The 24,457-nt window shown below is 36.4% G+C and overlaps 1 protein-coding gene across 1 annotated transcript in view; it reads right to left on the reverse strand.

The window, feature by feature from the left end:
• Positions 1-11,351: 11,351 nt before the first annotated feature.
• Positions 11,352-24,457, reverse strand: part of slc12a5a (solute carrier family 12 member 5a) — a gene marked incomplete at its 3' end in the record, with an annotated part of 156,989 nt that continues 143,883 nt past the window's right edge. Inside the window, exons 20-27 of the mRNA XM_079840053.1 lie at positions 20,100-20,269; positions 19,872-20,003; positions 17,247-17,354; positions 13,841-13,966; positions 12,395-12,612; positions 12,298-12,312; positions 12,068-12,201; positions 11,352-11,443 (exon numbers count right to left, since the gene is read on the reverse strand). Of these exons, the coding sequence (XP_079696179.1) occupies positions 11,352-11,443; positions 12,068-12,201; positions 12,298-12,312; positions 12,395-12,612; positions 13,841-13,966; positions 17,247-17,354; positions 19,872-20,003; positions 20,100-20,269 (995 nt within the window). The remainder of the gene's footprint in view (positions 11,444-12,067; positions 12,202-12,297; positions 12,313-12,394; positions 12,613-13,840; positions 13,967-17,246; positions 17,355-19,871; positions 20,004-20,099; positions 20,270-24,457) is intronic.

The raw sequence follows: 24,457 nt of genomic DNA on the forward strand, positions 1-24,457 counted from the left end.
AAAAAAATCCTTGACTCTTTTCAATTTGTTCCACAGCTTTTCATTGTTTCTTAACTATAAAGGCGGAAATTAAACAACTTTTGCCCCAATTTGCAGTCTGGAGGTATCGATGTTAATTGCTGAAAATCAGCGTCTGTAGATTTTGGGCAGTCAGAGAATTCAAAGAAAATTGAGTAGTGTGTGATGGGCACAGACTAATTATTCATATATATATATATATATATATATATATATATATATATATAGTTGATATTCTAAACTGAATGCAGATAAGTTGACAACTGGACAACACAAAAGTTTATAAAGCAATATAATCTGAGCAATTAATTAAGTATAGTAAGCTAGTATTCTATTTTGAACACAGACTTTGACTAGTCAGAAATAATCTACTCTTTTACCATTTACCATAATGTTTAAAAAAAAATAAGCACATTTCTTTCATAAAAATTGATGACACACAAGTAAAATGTCTCACTTTAGCCTACTTAAACAAATTATATGAATATGAGTAATACTGTTGAATAAATAGGCCTATGAGTTAAAGCTATTAAATGTCAGTTTTTGTTAATACTATAAAGTAGCCACCAAAAAAAAATAAAGTGGCATTTTGAGGTTATGGAAAGTTACCATGGCGAATACACAATACATCATGAACTGTTAATGAATCATAACTGCACCTGATGAACAGAATGAACATCATACCTGCATGCAAATCCTTCCCAGCTAACACACGTCGAACCAGTTACACGATTTATTGGTACTTTACTTGTATTTCATGACTTACAAATTGACATCGTAACGTTGCTCGTAGTTTGTCTTGCGCTTTATATACGGCGTGATATAGGCTACTAAAGAGTGTGCGCTACGAGTGCAGTAAATAACGGAAAGCTGGTTTCTGAGGTGAGAGAGATTTTTTTATTTCGTAACAAGCTACAAAAATTACGATGTTGCTGGGACTCCAAGGTAGCATTTTGCCTACCTGGCTAAATGGGGAAACTGGCTTTCTTCGACCTTCCACCATGCAACTTGACCGATCATCCAAGCCACGTGACATGCACTTGGAAGACAAATGTATATTATTTAGTAAATAAGATTATTATAATAATATTTAGTAAAAATACAGCTCTTATTAGTTGTTAAAAGTGTACTAATTACTATTTAAAGGCCCACTGAAATCAAAACGTTTTTTAGCTTTTAGTATGATCATCTTAGCCTTAAGCTTATGAATAAGCTGGTGTGTTCCAAAACAATGACAAAAATTTGCATTTAGGAGATATAAGCATTCAAAACTTACAGTCGCTCACTCCCGTTAAAACGAATCACAGAGTTTGATGACATCACCGCAGACTTCACCTTCTCATCAAATCTTCTGTCCAATCAAATGCGCTCTAGAATCTGAAGTCCCGCCCCCTGCTTTATAAATAGACCCTGAACTGTCTTAAAACGGTCAGTTGTTCACGCATTTACTATTTTCTACATGGTGAAAGGCACATAGCGCACTATATATGCGATAGGAAACGATTCAGACAGTGTAAATATGTTTTCAATTGAGGCGAATGAAGTCTGGGTTCACGGTCAGCCCGGATCATATGCGCGAGTCGGCGCAGAAAACAAAACATATCGGATCCATTCTAAATGCTGCGCAGAATGCTGTATTTCAAAGAGATATGGAGGAGATTATGATGATAAACGGTTAGATTGGGAGGAAACTGGCATTGAAAAAACAGAAAGGCTCTAGTCAAACTGTGGTAATAATAAAGGAACGCTATTGGCTGTTTCAAAAAAAGGAGAGGAGCTGCTAACAGCTGGAGCCGTTTGAGGGGAAATAACGTCAACACATTGAATAATGCTGCGCCTTTGAATAAGGCACTTCAGTGGGCCTTTAATCAAATGTCAACTCAAGAAAGAAAAACATTATTTTGTTGCATAAGGTGAAGTGAGAGCTGGGCGGGCGCGTTCGGTTCGACATGAGAGTATCGCGGTTCGTACCGTGGTTATATCGCGGTTTTTCGGTTCGGTTTGAATATCGTTACACCCCTGTTAAGAATTGATTTCTTAGTTGAAATTCCAATTTCGCATTTCAGAAATAAAATTCTTACTAGTAAAAATATAAATTTCTGATACCAAGAACTCAATTTTCACCATTTCAGAAATATTAATTCTTGAGATCTGTAAATGTATTTCAACATGTTACATTTATTTCTGATATCAATATAATTTCAGATATCTAAAATGTCTTTCTTACTACTAACTACCACATTCATGATATCAGAAATTAACATTTTCACTAGTGACAAATTATTGATGTACATTTTTTTAACACTTTTAATAGCACACTGTAAAAAAATTTACGAGATTTAACGGTTAAATATTGTAAAAATGGTTAAAAACAGTTAACTGGTTAAAGTTTCCGTACTATATACGGTGAATAACTGTAATAGATCTAACCTTACATTTAATATAATTTTACAGTAAAATAGTTACATTTACAGGTTTGAAGGTGAAAAAAGTCTTTGTGTAATTTACAGTGAAAAAACGTAAATTGACATTCCCAGAATTACCTGCGTGACGCTTCACATCTGATGTATTTTCGGTGAAATTACTTTTTTTTTCTGATCAGTTATGTAAATTAAGGTTTTATGTTACATTTAATGTTGTTAAATGAATGTTAATTGCATCTTTAAAATTTCATGTATGTTACCATGATGGTGTTTAGTGTTTGTGTGAATGACACTGTGCACCTTCTCTATATGAGAATTGTCTTCCTGAAAGCTGCTTGAGATGAGCTTTGATTGATCATGTGACTCTCATCACCTCTGTGATTGGTGGTGGTCAATATATCAAATAGACATTACAGATATTAGTATGTCAATAGATTGGTAATTTTAACATAGCAAATCAATTGCTGATATCAAGAATTTAAAGGTCAGATTCGCTGTGAATGTTTTGTGCACCATTTTCAGTTTGGATAAATCATTTGTTGCTGGTTTACTTTAAATACCAAATTCATCTTTGTTGTTTAAAGGTTAACAAAAGTTGGCAACTTTAATGTAATAAAACACTATTACTGGAATATGAGTATATTGAAATACGTATAAACAGTATTTAGTTCATTAAGAAAGATCTCAAAACTTACCATCTCTGCTCCAAAATCCAACCTCACTTTTGACAACTTGATTTGGGGAACCGGATTCAAGATGGTTGACTAGAAATCTAGATGTTTGTTTTGATATTTTCAGCGTTTCACAGTAAACCCTCTCAGGAAAATGTCTTTAAATCACACACCCAGTTCAGATCTGAGTCTCTTCTAATGACCTCTTGATAATAATCAGGTGTGTGACATAAATGACATCCAAAACATGCAGCACCTGCTCAGAATAAAGACTCCATCAAATAATCCGTAGTAAAATGGTATTCGTTTATTGCATTTTGTGCTGACAAATCTATAAAATGGAATGAGAGTTTTGCAGAAGCCATAGAGATAAAGCATTTGAAATGTAAGATAAAACTACATTATTTTCTTTATGTACCATGAAACACAATAGAGAATACTCATTATTTATCTTTTTAAAATATTCAACTTACACTGACACAAAAAATAAACACCTCAACACTAACTAGTTCTGTTATATTTACAGGACCCTTGTTCACCCTTGCCTGTGGTCCCAGATCTGCTGTGTGTACGTCGCTGTACACACACACACACACACACACACACACACACACACACTCACACACACACACCACTGAAAAACACACAGGAACACACTACATGGCAATATGACCATAAAACCCCGAAACAGACAAAAAATTCTACCTGTAAAAGATCTGAAAATCATTTCTTCTCCACTACATTCCCTTTCAAATGTTCACACAGAATGTTTTCATTTCAAATGAATCAAAAACAAGCCTGAGGGATTCAGCCATTTTCCATGTAAAACGAATGTTCTGATCCAGAATTAATTGCATTACATTTGCAAAACCTGTTTTAATCACTGAACAGCCCAAAGCGAGCGACTCGACGACTCTCGCATGTTCTGCAATCAGTCGCTCGAAGAAGCAAAGCCAAGACAAAGCATGATTTTGTTGATTCATTTCTCGTATAGTCGTCTTGGATTGCATCTAAATTGCAGCCGTGCTGTAATAAAGCAACACGAAATAATGATATAAGAAATAGAAACGGTCCAATCAAATGAGTATTTTTAAACATCTGGCAAGGCTGACGCCAATTAAAACTATATTGTAGTGAATATGCAGATTTCAGATAGTCATTGTAGTTTAATTGGAGTACAAATAATAATAATGATTAAAAAAAAGTCATCCATAAGCATCGCACTTTTATAGCTGCCAATTTGTGCATTTAAGGCATGAGTATAGAAGCTGGAGCAAATAATCATGATTTTACAGTTCAACATAACAGACCCTCGAGTTTCTTTTTAATTCATTCAGAATGACAGTTTGCACATATCCAGGGTAACATAAATAACTTTGGTAATCAGTTCTTCTTTAAATAAACGAACTGCGGTAAAAGCAAAATGGTCTTTGTCTTGGCTAAACTACCTATAGTAAAAATAGACGACATTAACCAATCGATATTCATTCACACTAGTGGATCCAAAGAAATCGTTGTGCACAACAAGAACACCGAACATCTGGTAAAAATAACACATTTACAATCAAAAACAACTGAAATAAACTGGCGTGAGCATAATACTGTATATCACAAAACATTTAAATATTTATATATTATATATATATATATATTTATATTCGCTTGTTCAGGATAATGTGCATGCGTTGAACAGGACAACGGACCCGGGTCCTGGCTCTATTTCAACTGGTTCAGATGGATTTGATTCAGATTTCAATATTTGGACCCTGTCAGAGCTCGTGGACGGATCGGTCACATGCGTGAAGAGCTGTAGCGTTTTCACCAAAGATAATGGAATGTCAAGCAAAACCTCAGAGGTAAACGTCATAAACTCTTGAAAATAAAGGTTTCGATACGAACCAAAACAGTCTGATGCCGTTTTAAAGGGATAGTTCACCCAAAAATACCTTCAAGTTGATCCAAACCTGTATGAGTTTCTTTCTTCTGCTGAACACAAAAGATGATATTTTGAAGATTGCTGGTAATCAAACAGTTGACGGCACACATTGACTTCCATAGTAGGAAAGAAAAATACTATGGTAGTCAATGGGTGCCGTCAACTGGCTACCAACATTTCATAAAATATCCTCTTTTTCAACAGAAGGAAGAAACTCATACAGGTTTGCAACAACTTGTTAATGACAAAATTAAAATTTTGGGGTGAACTATCCCTTTAAGCCCTTGTTGTTCCTAAATGGTTATTTCACGCAAAAATGAATATTCTGTCATTAATTAATCACCCTCATGTCGTTCCAAACCCGTAAGACCTTTGTTCATCTTCGGAACAGAAATGAAGATATTTTTGATGAAATCTGAAATCCAGACCCCCCTATATCTATAGACAGCAAATGTTATCACCACTTTCAAGGTAGGAAAGACATCGGGAAAGTAGTCCATGTGCCTCCAGTGGTTCAACCTTAATGCTATGAAGCGGCGAGAATACTTTTTGTGCGAACCCCCCCCCCTAAAATAACGACTTTATTCAACAATTTCTCCTAACGTTGTTCATGTAGTAAACACAGTGCAGCGCTTCCGGGTTCTACGGCAAAACGCCGCCTCATTATTGGCCAGCAGCTGCTGCAGCATCACACCCATGCGTCGTTGTGCTCACATGAACAGCGTCGGCCAATAGTGAGCCAGCGTTCTGACGTAGAACCCGGAGTCTTACAGGGTTTGGAACGACATGAGGATGTATAATTGATGACAGAATCTTCATTTTTGGGTGACACTGTCCCTTTAAGAAGAACCTATGAAATCAACTTTTTCATATAGCAAGATCTTTGCAGAATCTAAAATGCTAAAAGAACCATCGGACAACCTTTATTTTCAACAGTGTAGGATTAAAACAATAAAACGAGATTCACTTTTTTCTTTTTTTTGGGAGAACATCCAGTGGCGCGGGTCAAACTTCAGATATTCAGAGCCCTTTTGGTTTCCGAGATGTGTCGAACGCCTCGATATTCCTTGGCAAAGGAATACAGAACATTTGATTTCATTTTTGCTACACACAAGCCAGGTATTTATCATGAGATGGTGAATAAGGGGGGGGTTAGACTGTGAATGTGGGGTGTCCACTGTCAGTTTGAATAGAGCCAAGCCCAGCAGTGGAAGCGCTTCTTTATAGTCTTTAATCGATATTTATACGGTGATCACATCGATACAGTGCTCGTAGGTTTGGAACAGTGGAACGATGAAGGGGGGGGGGGAGGGAAATGTCACCACATCAACTCAGTGATTCGTATTAGAAATATATCGTCATTTTTCTTTTTTTACATCTACATATACTCTTTTTGTAATTTTCAATAAATTACAAGAAATGCTAGAAATTCATGCCAAATAAACAGCAAACACGCACATTTTTTAAATGTCTTTTTTTTTTTTTTACAGTATAATAAAATCAGTATGTTCAGGTAGTATGTTACTGCAGCGATAACTGCGATACACACTCTCGCCGCTAGAGGCATCAGCGCTAAAATGGATCTGGCATGCTCATGATTCTGGCAACTCAATCGTCACTGTCATGGACGTAAATAATGTTAACTTTGTATAAAGTGCATTTCTATCTCAGCCACCATAGAACAGATGTGACGCACACTCTAGCATACGAAGCGGCCGATGAACTACATTGGTTCTATTCCACGAGAAGCAGACTCATGGGCGAACTAGCAACTAAAAATACGCCATACATACCATTTCCCGTTAAAATAAATATTGCACGTTACCGTTGAAAACAAAACAGTTCGTAGACCTTTTTTTTTTTTCGGTGTGTACTAAAAGCGTCCTAGCAAACACAACAGGGAACGACGACCCTGTGGCTACAGTGTCTCAAGAGCGATTTTATATACAAAGCCAAAAACAACTCTCTAGTCTAAGTGAACGCGTTGCCAGTCGATGCTGAGTCGTGGCAACAATCTGAAAATAGCTGACATTTTTTCAGGAACTGCTCTTTTCACGTGACGAAAATCACATTTTTTAGACACACACCATGCAAACAGGAGTAAAACTAAGCATATCGTAAGTGTTCGTCAAAAACATACTCGAGTGAACTAATCGTCGAAACGTCATCAGAGGCTCAGTCTACGCAGGCAGTACTTCGTTAAAAAAAACGCGGCGTTTCGATGCACATTTTGCGTTTCGTTCAGATCCAGTGAACGTTGTTGTCACTGTTCAACAAGATGAGGAAATATAAAAGAAACGAAACATGATAAAGCTGGTTATATAAGGCTGAAGTCGTTTTCGATGCAAACGCCAGGACTGGCGCGTTAACTCAGCGTCAACCCCTCCCCTCGTAAATATACCTTTAAATATTTATTTGTTCGCTCTATGTACACAAACAATCCATTTCTATTCATACACTAGCAGCATTCATATCTTATGAGAGGTTTTCCCATGTTTAAACATAAAGAATCTGTAATATCTTTGTAAACTACTGTATATACTTTCTTAGCCGTGAGTTATTTATTTATATATATATATATATATATATATATATATATATATATATATATATATATATATATATATATATATATATATATATATATATATATATATATATATATATATATATATATATATATATATATATAAATAAATAACTAATATATATAATATATATATTTATGCAGATGTTGGTATTTCTGTAAAAAAGTCTCTATAAAATAGCCTATATCTCTACAAAAATAAATAATGCAATGAGTGTATGATTTCCCAATTTCACATATATTATGGTCTCAAAAATACACTTTCTGATCTAAACTCTACTTTTCTCCGAGGATCATCTCTGGTTACTTTTGCATCTCGTTGTTTCGTGATTTGGCTAGTACTTTACAGTCGCACTGCATAGAGTTCAGATTTATGGATGTTATTTGATCCATCATGCTTTACTAGTGTCATAACAGCTCAATCTAATGCTGCGTTTATGTCGCGTCGGAATTACTGTAATTACCAAACGACAACTGAGTGTCTATTCTGAGCGGTTTATGGACTCGTTACTATGGCAAAGCCCATAATGCCAAAATGGATCCATATGAGGCTTTGTTGGTAATGACAGCAATCTACTTCTTCAAAATCACATAAATTCACTTCTCGCAACAGCACAGCAACACACAAACAGAGCTTAAACTGTTGAAGCCGCTGCCATTTTGGTTGTTTTTAGGCTATCTAAAATCCGATCCATCATATAGCTATAATTTGTTAGCAGTTTTAAAGTCAGAAACTCAGTAACTGATAAAGTGAATGCAGCACTAGTGTTTAAAGTGGCGATGTCATCGATATTTGTTTCTATTGACAATTTCACATTTTCATTCATATGGCACGAGTGAAATCAAAGTTTGGCAATACAATCAGATATGATACTACTCTATATATATATATATATAGCTCTGTGACATTTCCGTGTAATATAGATTTTTGTCTATGATATAGCTAATTTATAAAGATTTGTCTGTAAATGCAACAAACATAGAATTTTTCTTTTTAGCAAAATGGGAAAACAAACTAAAGAAATGGGCAACTTTCATTTGCTCATGGATGCAATACACACACACACACACACACACACACACACAATGAATCCACGGACTCATTAAGTCATTTGTTACACAGTGGCTGTCAGTGCAGGTTGAGTGCTTGTTGGGGAGGGGAGGTTCGGTACCGTAGTACACTTCAAGCCGCCATAGTGAAGCCTTTAGATGCACAAAACACCCTGACCCTGTAAAGGCCAACTCACATCGCCACGACAGACGGCGACAGACGGCAACAGACACTTCGTCGGGTATTCAGTAGCGGTTTTAACATTAAGGCTGAGTCCCAATCCTTCGAAGGTCGCATTTGAAGACCAAATGCATCACAGCTGCGTGACAAAATCTGTCCCAATTCGAAGGTTCCTCCAAATGCGTCCTTCATTTCCTGTGAAATGGAGGATACAACAGATGGATCCTTTGCGGCCTTGCCAACCCCAGAATTCATTGAGCGCCAGTGACGATTTAATTACCGAATTACACTTTTTAACATAAGTATTGGGTTTGAGCTTACTCAAATCTCTAATGATACAAATGTAAAAGTAAAAAAAATATTTTAAGTGGGCCAAATGTTGACATATCTTGCCAAAGCCCCTTTCACACAGCGAGTTGACCCCAGAAAATTGCCAACAGGTCACGGGATTGATTCCGGGATCGATCCCGGGATGGGAACTTAGTAACATTGCTGGGATCAGTCCCGGGAACACGCCCTGTATGAACAAAAGGCAGGATCAATGGCGTAAGGAGTGTGTCGTAGTGATGACGCTGAAGCTGAGATCGTTTGCCAGCTTAGTGGAATAAGAAATATGAAAAAAATGCACAAGCGCGGTTTGCAGATCATAAGCAAACTTGAGACGCTGTGGAGACATTACACGACACATCAGTGTATTTTCTGGAATCTCTGTGTGAAAGGGGCTCAAGATGCGATTTTATATTGTTTATACTCGTTATTAAGTACATAAATGGACCAAGGTACATATTTAGACATTGTGAACCCTATTTTGTTTTTAGGCAGTTGAAAATAACTTTCAAAAAAGTCTAGTACAAACGTTACTGTCACTTGTCAACGGCAGCTGTCACGTTTGCTAGGTTACAAGAACAGTCCCTCTGTAGGCTAAACTGTCCCGTTTAACAATGCTCAGTCCGACCTCCGCGGCCTTCGAAGGATGCAGCCTTTGAATTGGGACACAGCCATGTGACATGACATCTGATGCACAGAAGCCAATGGCGCATGTCACTACTGTAAAAAAATAAGTTGTTTCAACTTAAAAAAGTAAGTGTTCGTGCTGCCTTTAGATTTTACGTTTAGTCAACTTGAAATGTGAAGTTGTCGTAAAGAACTTGGATATTTGAGTTGACTAAACGTAACATTTTAAGGCAGCACGAACACTTACTTTTTTAAGTTGAAACAACTATTTGTTTTTACAGTGAGCACATCCGGTCTTCAATAGTGACTGAGATGTGCTGAGCAGATATACTGACATAATTGTGACACAAAATCCGAAATAAATAGCCTATTTTAGTGATATTTTTCAATGAATATCCTGTCGGAGTCTGCTGGCGTCTGTCGGAGCTTGTTTTTTGCCGATTGAACATGCTGAATCGGGCTTGGAATGACTGAGAAGTGTCTGTCGGCGTCTGATGGTGCCGTGCGGATTGGCCTCAAGTCAACAGCATTTCTTCACCAGAATCTTCGGTTATATCACAATAAAAATACTACACCAATATTGAATAATGCCTTATACACTATTTACACTACTTCTAGTGGCTGAGTACTATTTTCTTTCTTTCTTTCTGTCTGTTTTTTTTTTTTTTTTGCTCATTCTTCTGCTAATTACAGTGTCGGTTACACTGATAGACTCTTGCTCGCTGCTTTGCTGTCAAAGCAAGTCGCACACCCTGCCAGCCTTGTTTTTTGGCACATATTGTGACTGTATTTGGCAGGGGGATAGCTAGGAACGATCGAGAACACGGAGGAGGTCGATGAGACAAAACAAATACAGAACGACAGGTCTTTGTGCAGAGGAATTGCTTAAAGTCAACGTGAAATGCCGTTCGCAAACCATTTTACTTCCCAAGCGAAGACATCAAGAAAATGGGTTGTAAAATAAGATGATTTCATGTTGACTTTAAACTTCACATTTCACAGTTCACATTAGTTTTTTGTTGTTGTTGTATAAACGTATTATTCATCTTTTCACATTTAACAAAGCCGCAGACCAAAAGGATCAAGTTCAAACCTTTTCCCAAGGTTCTCGGATCATTCTTTACCAGAGCAGAAATATTTCACAGCATCTCTGGCGTAGTTCTGAACGTCGAATCCTTCTTCATTCACGTTGCATGTTCTATCCTGCATCCTCTTCTTAAAAACAAATAAATAAAACAAATTAAGCCCAACCCACCCGCTGCTTCTGATTGGGCGAGAGCAGTGATTGACAGATGGTGCGGGAAAGCTACAGCAGAGGGGGCATTGAACAAATACCCACTGACATCAACAGTGCACTTCGTTGAACAGTAAAGTGTGAACGAGAGTAGCGCCAAGAGCGATGTTTGGCCAGTGAGAGCTTGGCAGTCCAGTAGAACAAATGAAGCTGGTGGACTGAAGGGAATTCTGGGATATTGCTTGGGTCACACTGGGGAAGGGGGGCAAATGGGGTCGGGTGACGTCGACTAGTTTCTTAAGAGTAGATGGTGATGACCTCGCGACCTCCACCGCGCACAAGGAGGACCCGGTTGAGACCTTCGGTTAAAACATCCATGAATTCCATGTCTGATTAATGGAGAGTTAAGGAAACGAGAGAAGCTGTAAAAGATACACAGTATACAAATGATATGTATTCTTGAAATACACTATTGTTCAAAAGTTTGGGATCGGAAAGACTTTTTAACGCTTTGAAAGAAGTCTCTAATGCTCACCAAGGCTGCATTTATTTGATCATAAAATACAGTAAAAATTGTAATACTGTGAAATATTTTTTTAAATTCAAAATAGCTGTTTTCTATGTGAATATATTGTGAAATGTAATTTATTCCTGTGATCAAAGCATGATTACTCCAGTCTTCAGTGTCAAATGATCCTTCAGAAATCATCCTAATATGATGATTTGCTGCTCAAGAAACATTTATGATTATTATCAATGTTGACAACAGTTGTGCGGTTTCATATTTCTGTGGAAATGTATACATTTTCCGGATTCTTCGACGGATAGAAAGTTCAAAAGAACATTTATTTGAAATATACATTTTTTTAATCTTATATTATAAATGTCTTTACTGTCAATTTTGATCAATACATTTTTTTTTGACCCTAACCTTTTGAACAGTAGCGTATCTGCATGTGTGCTCAATGAGAACTGAGTGAGCACAGAAATGATCATAGCATTCATCAAGATACAGTTCTCGTCGCCGCTTCTGTTTTTTGGTGGTCCGGGCATGTTGAGCAGGACTAGTTTGGCCTCCTGGGATTTCTTAATGATGACTTCATTGAGTCTGAGGGCAGTGTGCATGCGCCTCACGTTGGACTGGTTTCTGAACACAAAAGCATTGAGGATAAGCTCATAAACATTCATCAACGTCACTGAGAGTTAACATGTGTATCGCAGGCAGAGGTGCATCTATACTCACAGGTTTTCCCACTCTCTGTGGCATGACAAAGAAAGAGAGAAGAGTGTAAAAGAGTGCAATGCAAATCGGAGTCCATATTTAAGCCTTAAGCTCTTACGGTTTCATGTTGAAGAGGTCTTTGATGGCCTCTGGTGTGGTGGCTCCTACAGGTTTGGCCTGCTCTCCATCACACTTCGCTTCAGTCCATGTCATCTGAACAGCCGTGCCCGGGGTCTCGGCCTCTGCGGCGGGGGACTGGGGCGTGGCCGGGGTGGGCGGGTTGGTACTCTTGTCATGAATGAGCTGTTCCTGTTGGGACGGGGACACAGGGACAGACTGAGAGGGCAGGACCGGCACATACGCACATATGGAGAATTTCAGGGCAAAAGAGAAGGACAAGATACAACTGTTAATGCTCAGAGATGAAAAGATTTTAAATAAATAAAAAAAATAATTTAATTATGATTTATTTTAATATTAAATTAAATTCAAGGGAATAAATAATACAATTAAATAATTACAATAAAAATGGGATTATTATGATTACAATGACAATGAAAATGACTATGCTTTATAATTAATGATAATTATAAATAATACATTATTATTAAATTAAATTAAATAATAAATAGTAAAAAAATTACAATGACAATAAAAATGACTGCTTTATAATTAATGATAATAATAAATTATTAATATATAAAATAATAAATAATAAAAAAGAATTAGAATTGTAATAGAATTACAATAAAAATTAGATTATTATGATTACAATGACAGTGAAAATGACTATGATTCATAATTAATTTATTAAATAAAATAATAAATAGTACAAAAAAAAGAAATAATTACAATAAAAATGAGATTATTATGATTACAATGACAATGAAAATGACTATGCTTCATAATTAATGATAATAAAAATTAATACATTGTTATTTAATAAAATTAAATAGTAAAATATAAAATTTAATAATTACAATAAAATGTGATTATTATTATTACAAATAATATAATAATACAAATAATAATAAAAAATAAATTAATAAATAGTAAAAAAGTAATTAAATAATTTCATTTTAATTATACTTAATTGTTTTGGTTTTTAGAATTAAATTATAAGACAAATTAAAAATAAAATTGCAATAATACATTTTTATTTAAATTCTAAGAATTAAAAGTAAAATTGTTTATTTATTTACTATTGCCAATAGCTTTAGTTATAATTATAAAAATTATCTTTTAAAAATAAAATAAAAATAAATAATTAAAATGGCATTTCTATATAGAATTACTTTTGAGAGAGGGAGAGAGAGAGAGAGAGAGAGAGAGAAAGAGAGAGAGAGAGAGAGAGAGAGAAAGAGAGAGAGAGAGAGAAAGAGAGAGACGGATTCTGCCATTACTCTGAACCGCAGAGATATCAGTCAAATCTGTCAAGATCACAGCATTGTCATTACAAGCGATGTGGCTGTTATTGCCATGAAGGATGAAAACTGTAAGTCATTGATTAACTCAGATATCTGAAGATGCCATTACAAGCACAGGATGAAATGACATGCTGTACCTCCTCCTCTGGTTTCTCCTCTTTGCTGCTGGCCGCCGGCTCCTCAGTCACGCTCAGCTGGGTCGTGACCGCGGCCGGGTTCTTACGCCGGATCGACCCGCGAGAGCTGTCAGTGATGCTCTGGATCTGAAGGCAGAGGAAAGAGGGAGGATATTCATGAGACGAAGCCCCGCCCACCAGCAGTGATCTCATGCATAACCGGGTTCTTTAAACATATTAACAACTGCAATATGATTATGTTAATGAGCCGTTCCTGTCAGCTGCATAAAGTATGCAGAAATACTTGTCAAAGTATTTTTACTCTTTAGAATTAAACATATTCAGACCAAAAAATACTCAAGAAAGTAACGTTCTTATCTTCTGAAATTGAGAGATGACATTGAAAGACTTTTGTCATTAAAGTAACTTTGATGCAGTTTAATCATAATGTTCTCATTGTTCTGACTATAAAAGGCTGTAAGGCACCAGATGTGAAAACATGTTCTGTGATGGATCGAGGATTGATGATGAATGATTATAGCGGGGCCGTAACCACCACTGACATTGAGGGGGACAAGTCCCCACGAATAATTAGAAATGGCCAAATTGCCCCCCCCAATATTTGATATTGTTGATGCTGCTTTGCTCTACTCCATCACACACCGCTCTGTTTGTGGCTAGGATGACAAAAGTAAAATGTTACATATTTAGGTTGGTCTAACAGCACCCGTCAGAATGAGCGAGATGGCCAATCAGCTCAAAGAAGGCGGGGCTTATAGTTAGTGCTGATTCCAATGCGACACTTTAGTTATAGCAGTGAAAGAGTGTCGTAAGATGTAAGTAGCTAAACATTTCATATTTGACAACTATTTTACGATAAAAACGTTCAGCGACCAACAGTAATATCAAGTGATGCAAATTACTTTATATTTTTTCTGAAAATATGACATTATTTATGTAAATCATAACTGAATTTGATTTGACGTGACAAGAAACGTATAGAATTTTTACATATTAGGCAGACAAAAATAAGAGTATTTAATCTTAAATCAGCATCTCTACATGTATGGCAGCCATTCCATTCCAGTGTCTGTTGAATTCCAACACAGGCACACCTCGTTCTACTGAATGAGTGATTAGGTGATCTCCTGGACCAAATCTTATTTAATGAGGAACAGTACACTCTAAAAAAAAAAAGGTTCTATATGGCACCAAAAATAGTTTTTGGCTCGTAATCATAGGGGAACCTTTTTTAGTACTATATAGCACCATGTTTTGTGCTTCAGAGGTTCTTCACCGGTTCTTCAGAGGTTCTTCACCGGTTCTTCAGTGGTTCTTCACCGGTTCTTTGACTAAGGTGCTATATAGCACCTCTGAAGAACCACTGAAGCACCAAAATTGGTGCTATATAGCACTAAAAAAGGTTCCCCTATGATTACGAGACTTTTTTTTTAGAGTGTATAAAAAAACACTGCTGTGGTCATCACTATCCTCTTGCAATAGAACCAGCTGGATGGAAAAGAACAGTGCTAATAGTACCTCAAAAGTAATTGGAATCGAAAAATAACTATTGACCATGCCAAAAGAGTTGAAAAGGAAAGTTTTGAGTGAGGAAAAGAAGGGTTCAATACTGGCTTTACTGGCAGAGGGATACAGTGAGCGTCGGGTTGCTTCCATTCTTAAAATTTCAAAGACGGCGGTTCATAAGAATAAGGTCAAGCAGCAGACATTGGGGACAACAAAGCTACAGACCGGCAGAGGGCGAAAACGACTCTCCACTGACTGGAATGACCGCCAACTCATTCGAATGGCACTCAACAACCATAGGATGACATCAAGTGACCTACAAAAAGAATGGCAAACGGCAGCTGGGGTGAAGTGCACAGCGAGGACGGTTTGAAACAGGAAGTCGTGCAAAGCTAGAAAAAAGCCCTTCATCAATGAGAAGCAAAGAAGAGCCAGGCTGAGGTTTGCAAGAGACCATAAGAATTGGACTGTAGAGGACTGGAGTAAGGTCATCTTCTCTGATGAGTCCAATTTTCAGCTTTGTCCAACACCTGGTCGTCTAATGGTTAGACGGAGACCTGGAGAGGCCTACAAGCCACAGTGTCTCGCACCCACTTTGAAATTTGGTGGAGGATTGGTGATGATCTGGGGGTGCTTCAGCAAGGCTGGAATCGGGCAGATTTGTCTTTGTGAAGGACGCATGAATCAAGCCACGTACAAGGTTGTCCTGGAAGAAAACTTGCTTCCTTCTGCTCTGACAATGTTTCCCAACTCTGAGGATTGGTTTTTTCCAGCAGGACAATGCTCCATGCCACACAGCCAGGTCAATCAAGGTGTGGATGGAGAACCACCAGATCAAGACCATGTCATGGCCAGCCCAATCTCCAGACCTGAACCCCATTGAAAACCTCTGGAATGTGATCAAGAGGAAGATGGATGGTCCCAACCCATCAAACAAAGCCGAGCTGCATGAATTTTTGCACCAGGAGTGGCATAAAGTCACCCAACATCAATGCGAAAGACTGGTGGAGAGCATGCCGAGACGCATGAAAGCTGTGATTCAAAATCAGGGTTATTCCACCAAATATTGATTTCTGAACTCTTCCTAAGTTAAAACATTAGTATTGTGTTGTTTGAAAATGAATATGAACTTATTTTCTTTCCATTATTCGAGGTCTGACAACACGGAATCTTTTTTGTTATTTTGACCAGTTGTGGTTTTCGGCAAATAAATGCTCTAAATGACAATATTTTTATTTGGAATTTGGGGAAAATGTTGTCAGTAGTTTATAGAATAAAACAAAAATGTTAATTTTACCCAAACATATACCTATAAATAGTAAAACCAGCGAAACGGATAATTTTGCAGTGGTCTCTTAATTTTTTCCAGAGCTGTATATATATATATTATTTTTAAATAGTTTACTTAATAACTACAATAGAACTGGAAATTTTACCATTCTTATTTCTTTTTCTTTATTTTCTTAAATCCCATTTAATCCTTTAATAATTAAATAAAAAAAAAACATGGTTACGGCCTTGGATTATAGTTATGGCTATAGAAATGGATTTAATTTCATGGCTGTAGCTCAAACTGTAGAGCATTCCAATTAATAATAATGAATAAAATAATTAATTAATTAAAAATGTAAATTAAAACAAATGAAAAATAAAAATAGAATTTAAAAAATATTGTGTTTGTTTACCTGCATGTCATGTGACCATTAACAGACCTCGGACAACCGTGAACATGTATTACATGTGAACAATATTAGCTTAAAATCTCAGGAGGACAAAGATTTGACGAGAAAATGTTTGGGCATCCTTGGTCTTAATGAAATTGTACAGAGCATAAAGTATGGTGTGCCTTGGAATCGAACCGTTACAAGTGGCCATGGGTGAATGTTTGAGGATGCCCTACCTCACGTTCCCGCTCAGTCTTGGTGAGGTTGATCTGCTTCAGGATCTGAGATCGCTGCTCCATCACCAGGGTTTTCTCATACGTGTACGCTGAGATATCGCTGTCATGCTGAAGAAAGTGGAGAGAGAGTTACTCATGCAACTGTACAGAAGGAGAATATAGCCTACAGCTCATAAAGGAATAACTGACCCAAATATAAACATTTTCATCATCTGCTCCAACTTCCTGGCCTGGATGTTTTGAAAAATAATTTCCTTACCATATAAAAACATACTTAGCATTGTCCATTGTTGTCAAACTCTTTAAAAAACCCTTTAAACTGAAATCAATTTGATTTGATCATTTGAAATCACAATTATGGCACATTTTATAACAGACTGTAACAGACAAATACTTCATTTAAATATATATTTAAATATTAAATGAATAGCCCTGGTTAACATCTGATTGAATCTGCTCAACCCTGTAAGATAAACTTTTCAACTTTGCACTGTTCGTCTCACAAAGCTGCTAAGTGGCTTTTGAACTGTTGAAATACACGACACGAGTAGTGCAAGAAACATGAGCATGAATAAATGATTTTAAGAATGTATTACTTTAGTTTCATAATGTGAAGCAGTTTTTGCTCTGATGTCACACACATTCATTTGTTATGCATAATAGTTCCAAAAAACAAAGAGAAAAGATCAAGCACATATTTCATTACATTTAATAAAATATATTTAATTATACATAGCAAAATATAATAATATTTAATTGAATTATTTTTATTTATATTTAGGTAAATAAATTAATATTTCTTCCACAGAGAACAATGCAGAACTCATTTTCCATCACTGATCAAGAGTAAACGGAAAACTTTAAAAACATTAATCGTGCACGATAAGATGAAGAGATATTTATAAAGAAAGTGAAAAGTGTCAGTAGCTATGCTAAAAATTTTTACTTTTTTTTAGCGATTAAAAGTTTCTCTCGCAATTCTGATTTATTTCTCTTGCAATTCTGATTTGTTTCTCTCGCAATTCTGATTTATTTCTCTTGCAATTCTGATTTATTTCTCTTGCAATTCTGATTTGTTTCTCTTGCAATTCTGATTTATTTCTCTTGCAATTCTGATTTGTTTCTCTTGCAATTCTGATTTGTTTCTCTCGGCAATTCTGATTTATTTCTCTTGCAATTCAGATTTGTTTCTCTCGCAATTCTGATTTGTTTCTCTCGTAATTCAGATTTGTTTCTCTCGCAATTCTGATTTGTTTCTCTCGCAATTCTGATTTGTTTCTCTTGCAATTCTGATTTGTTTCTCTTGCAATTCTGATTTGTTTCTCTTGCAATTCTGATTTGTTTCTCTCGGCAATTCTGATTTGTTTCTCTCGCAATTCTGATTTGTTTCTCTCTGCAATTCTGATTTGTTTCTCTTGCAATTCTGATTTGTTTCTCTTGCAATTCTGATTTGTTTCTCTCGGCAATTCTGATTTGTTTCTCTTGCAATTCTGATTTGTTTCTCTCTGCAATTCTGATTTGTTTCTCTTGCAATTCTGATTTGTTTCTCTCGGCAATTCTGATTTATTTCTCTTGCAATTCTGATTTGTTTCTCTCGCAATTCAGATTTGTTTCTCTCGCAATTCTGATTTGTTTCTCTCGCAATTCTGATTTGTTTCTCTCGCAATTCTGATTTGTTTCTCTCGCAATTCAGATTTGTTTCTCTCGCAATTCTGATTTATTTCTCTCGCAATTCTGATTTTTTTCTCTCTTGCGCAATTCTGATTTTTTTCTCTCTTGCGCAATTCAGATTTGTTTCTCTCGCAATTCTGATTTTTTTTTCTCGCAATTCTGATTTTTTTCTCTCGCGCAATTCAGATTTGTTTCTCTCGCAATTCTGATTTTTTCTCTCGCAATTCTGATTTGTTTCTCTCGCAATTCTGATTTGTTTCTCTTGCAATTTTGATTTGTTTCTCTCGCAATTCTGATTTGTTTCTCTCGCAATTCAGATTTGTTTCTCTCGCAATTCTGATTTATTTCTCTCGCAATTCAGATTTTTTTCTCTCTTGCGCAATTCTGATTTGTTTCTCTCGCGCAATTCTGATTTGTTTCTCTCGCGCAATTCAGATTTGTTTCTCTCGCAATTCAGATTTGTTTCTCTCGCAATTCTGATTTATTTCTCTCGCAATTCAGATTTTTTTCTCTCTTGCGCAATTCAGATTTGTTTCTCTCGCAATTCTGATTTGTTTCTCTCGCAATTCTGATTTGTTTTTCTCACAATTCTGATTTGTTTTTCTCACAATTCTGACTTTTCTCTCGCAATTCTGATTTTTTTTACTTTTTTTCTAGCGATTGAAAGTTTATCACAATTCAGACTTTTTTTCTTGCAATTCTCTTTTTTTCTCTTGCGATTGCAAGTTTATAACTCGAAATCGTGACTATATCACACAAAAAAGTCAGAATTGTGAGATAAAAAGTTGCCTTTTTTATTTTTTTTTCAGTGGCAGAAACAAGCTTCCATACATGTCTTCTTATCAGATAAAAAAATGATTTGCCTCATTTTTTATGCACATTTTTAGAATTGATGCACATCTTGGCGTCATCTATTGTTTTATTTATGCAATATCGCAGAATGCCATTGATTACCATCTCCACCACTTCCACGGCGGCGTCTATGCGCAGGTGATACAGGAAGGTTGTCAGATCCTTCTTCATCTGGATGCTGTTGTCGTCCATCTGGGCCACAGTGAAGATGCGCATTTTGCACTTCCTCCAGACCTACAGAACATCATCCACAGATGTCAACAACGGCCACCACGTGAGCTGCAAACTGCCGCTGTATGATATGACTTCACTAAGAGTCAAAGGATGTACCTTGTGCTGGCGGAGGAGGAAGGGCAGCAGCATCAGCATGCCTCCATCATGTACGATCCACCAGACGTCGATGTGACCCTCTGTGAAACGCTCTCCGTTCGATGGGAAGGCCGAGATGTTCTTGGGCACCAGCAGGGCTTTACTGGCAGCGGTGGTTTCTCTTACCAGCTCTGTGAAGAAGACACTTGTTATTTTTACTCTTCATTCATTCATTCATTTGAAGTTGTTTTTGCTCTGATGTCAGACTTATCATTCATTTGTTATGCATAATCTCATCGTTCTGTGTATGTCTGTGAAGTTCCAAATACAAACAGAAAATTAAGCACATATTTAAAAATAGTTAATTATATGTAGTAAAATATTTTTAATGAAATATATGAAATTGTATTTAATTAAATGGATTTATATTTAATTCCACAGAGAAATACGCAGACTAATCATTGATCAAGAGTAAACAGAAAAGTTATTTAATGATGATCAAAACTTTCAAAAGATTAATTGCAATAAGCCCTACAATAAGAAAGTAAAAAATGTCAATTTGTATTTCATGTAATACAATTTTGACAATACAATTACACAATTTTTTATTGACTTCCCTTTGTAAGAATAACTATCATAATTGTAAGAATAACTTATATAATTTAGCATAAATATATGTACATTTAAATCTATTTAACATTATTATTATTAATAATAAAAAACTATTATTAATATAAAATGTATTCAATATATTTTATAAATAGAATTATGTATATATACTGAATATAATTAAAATAAAACTACTTAAAAATAAAATTTAACAAACACTGTATGTAAATTTAAATATATTTAAAATATACTTATATGAATATAGATTGTTTTTATATTTATACATACAGTATATGTATATTGTAAGAATAACTGAATAACATAATTAAAACAATAACTGTATTTAAAAATAAAATATAGCATATGTAAATATAATACTTTTTAAATTATATATAATTCACTGGATAATAAAAAAAATGCAATGTCACATGGTTTTGTGCTACATAAATAATTTTCTGGTTGAATTTTTAGTAAGAGCAGCTATATCGTCAAACCATTTCTGATTTTGTTCATCCCGCCCATCCATCCTAATCCACTGTATTTCTATAGAATCAACACCTGAAAAGGATCAGCTGATAATAAACGTTTCTTCGAACACTTGTATACACTATTTCAGGATCCATTTAAAATCAGACAGAATTAAACCGTCACTCCTTTGTTCAACATCTGTGGTGTGAGACGTGAAGCTGCACCTGCTCTGTCTGGCTGCTTCAGCGGCTCACACTTCAGTTTCAGACACACTGAACTACTCGCACTTACACATATGATGTAATGATTTTAACACAGCTGCCACTGCACAAACCGGTGACTTCAAGCCTTATACACTGACTCAACACGTGTAAAATCAATCTCACAAAGCCAGAGGAAAATTATACTGCTCAGTTATGTTTTATCCATCAACTTTGTCTCAGATGTGTCCTTAAATACTTCAGGAAGAATACAAACAGACACAAAATGAGTCAATAGCTGTCATACAGTAACAGTTCATGTTCAGATCTCTGACTTTTGATTGCAGACTTTGTTATCTTGGCAAATCTGAGCACATATTGAGATGATCTTATTACTGGAGTCTTTTTATCAGGAGAAACATCTCTATTTCCAACATCGCCATTTACTATCCTTTTAATTGCATTGATGTTTTAGGGTGGGTTCACACTTGTAGTTCGGTTCGCTTGGTTTGTTTTTTCCGGACCCAAAAAAACCCCCATTTAGTCCTGGTCCGCTTAGCGTTCACATTGGCATTTTAACACTGAACCTGAAGGCATAGGGATACGTTCACAACCTGATTGGTCGGCTTTTATTGCATATATTTCATGACGGAACTTACCGACCATCCAAATCAATGCTGTGTTCTGGGATAAATGCGCTCGTTGTTTGTGTGTAACCTACATGTGATGGTATTCTGACCAGCTGAGAACTCGTGAAGAGCTTATAAAACGTGTAAAGGAGTCAAAACAGCCGCAGGAATCTTCAGTCACACACACACAAACCAAGATCTGCTGCGAGGAGACGCGGTTCTGACGCCTGTACCGAACTGTGATGGGCAACATCACGACTATGACGAGAAAAGGTTCTCATCTTCCTGTCTTTGGTCTGTTTTGCGTTCATATTTCAGTCGAACCGCACCAGAGTTTGTTTGGAAGTGGAGCGAGACGCATCTTTTCAGCGGTCTGGTTCAGATGGCAGCGTTCACACTTATTCGGATGAACCGCACTAACAGAGCAATCGCACCAGGGTTAATTTTAATCAAAGCAAACATGCCAAGTGTGAACACACCCTTAGAAAAACATTTGACCAATCGGTAAGCCCCTCCATTCGAACGCAGATGAGCCAATAGCAGTTGAGTATCAGTTGCGCTGGGACCGGAACTCGGACATCTTTAGGTTTCAGCACCATTGAAAAACATTGGAAAATCCGAAGCTCTCTGGTGTTTATGCTACAAAAATGCTAAAATGTCGTGCCTGAGGTACTGTAACACTGATTCCAGGGATCCTGAGAGGATTTTCTGTTTGTCATACTCTCATTAAGTTACTATTAAAGTCCCTGCTAACATACAAACCGAAATAACTAACTGTTCTTGCGTCATGTAACACTGTAGGTCAAAAACACGAAGGTCTACATTTCAGTGCCTCTCCATATTAAACTGATTATATGTAAATTAATTTACAGGGAGTGCAGAATTATTAGGCACGTTGATTTTCTGATCATATTTTTTTTCCAGGCACATTTGACCAATTCCAAACCACAGTAATCCTAATAACTACTATTGATTTAGTATTTAATAATGGATAAGTGATATATAATTGTTCATGAAGGCTGGAAATGAAAATCACCTTATATTCAGGTGTGCAGAATTATTAGGCATGTTTTCTTTTACAGATAAATTGAGCCAAAAAAGAGATTTAACTCAGACTGAAAAGTCAAAAAGTATTAAATGCCCATGAGAAGGATGCAATACTAATGCAATACTAGACATTGCAGTTAAGGCATGACCATTGGACAGTGAAATGCTCGTTGGGTCAGCAGGATCTGACAAAAACATGTGGCGGAGAAAAGACACCTGTTAACTGCAAAAGAATGAAGAATTAAGGTGAAGAATTAAGGGTGAAACCATCAGGAACCCTTTAGTCTCCAGCGCCACCATTTTCCAAAGCTGCAACCTACCTGGAGTCTCCAGAAGTGCAAGGTGTCAGGATCTCAGAGACTTCAGTTAGGTAAAGAATCCTAAAAAATGACCCCCACTAGATAAGAATCACAAGCTGAAGTGTTGTAAAATACATGAAGAAGGTTTTTTTATAGGCTTTATGGACAGATAGGTTGAGAGTGACTCTTGAAGGACCAGCACCACATCCTCTAGTACCACTGTTTGAAGAATTCATCTTCCAGAATCTGGCAGTACGTTTTGGGAGTTCATTTTTAGTCCATCTCTGCAAAACGGACTTCAGGATGGACTAAAATGAACTCCCAAAACGTACTGCCAGATTCTGGAAGATGAATTCTTCAAACAGTGGTACTAGAGGATGTGGTGCTGGTCCTTCAAGAGTCACTCTCAACCTATCTGTCCATAAAGCCTATAAAAAAACCTTCTTCATGTATTTTACAACACTTCAGCTTGTGATTCTTATCTAGTGGGGGTCATTTTTTAGGATTCTTTGCCTAACTGAAGTCTCTGAGATCCTGACACCTTGCACTTCTGGAGACTCCAGGTAGGTTGCAGCTCTGGAAAATGGTGGCGCTGGAGACTAAAGGGTTCCTGATGGTTTCACCCTTAATTCTTCACCTTAATTCTTCATTCTTTTGCAGTTAACAGGTGTCTTTTCTCCGCCACATGTTTTTGTCAGATCCTGCTGACCCAACGAGCATTTCACTGTCCAATGGTCATGCCTTAACTGCAATGTCTAGTATTGCATTAGTATTGCATCCTTCTCATGGGCATTTAATACTTTTTGACTTTTCAGTCTGAGTTAAATCTCTTTTTTGGCTCAATTTATCTGTAAAAGAAAACATGCCTAATAATTCTGCACACCTGAATATAAGTTGATTTTCATTTCCAGCCTTTTAGGCTATTAGGATTACTGTGGTTTGGAATTGGTCAAATGTGCCTGGAAAAAAAATATGATCAGAAAATCAACGTGCCTAATAATTCTGCACTCCCTGTAATTTTAGATATGTTTAAGGTCTACGTTATCTGTCCTACTAAGGAGGACTCCTATTTTGATGGGTATTATAGTCTCCGGGTAACGAAAGGAAGAGCTTGCACGCAGTTTATC

Source organism: Gobio gobio, assembly GCF_949357685.1.
Source record: "Gobio gobio genome assembly, chromosome: 17".
Classification (NCBI taxonomy): domain Eukaryota; kingdom Metazoa; phylum Chordata; class Actinopteri; order Cypriniformes; family Gobionidae; genus Gobio; species Gobio gobio.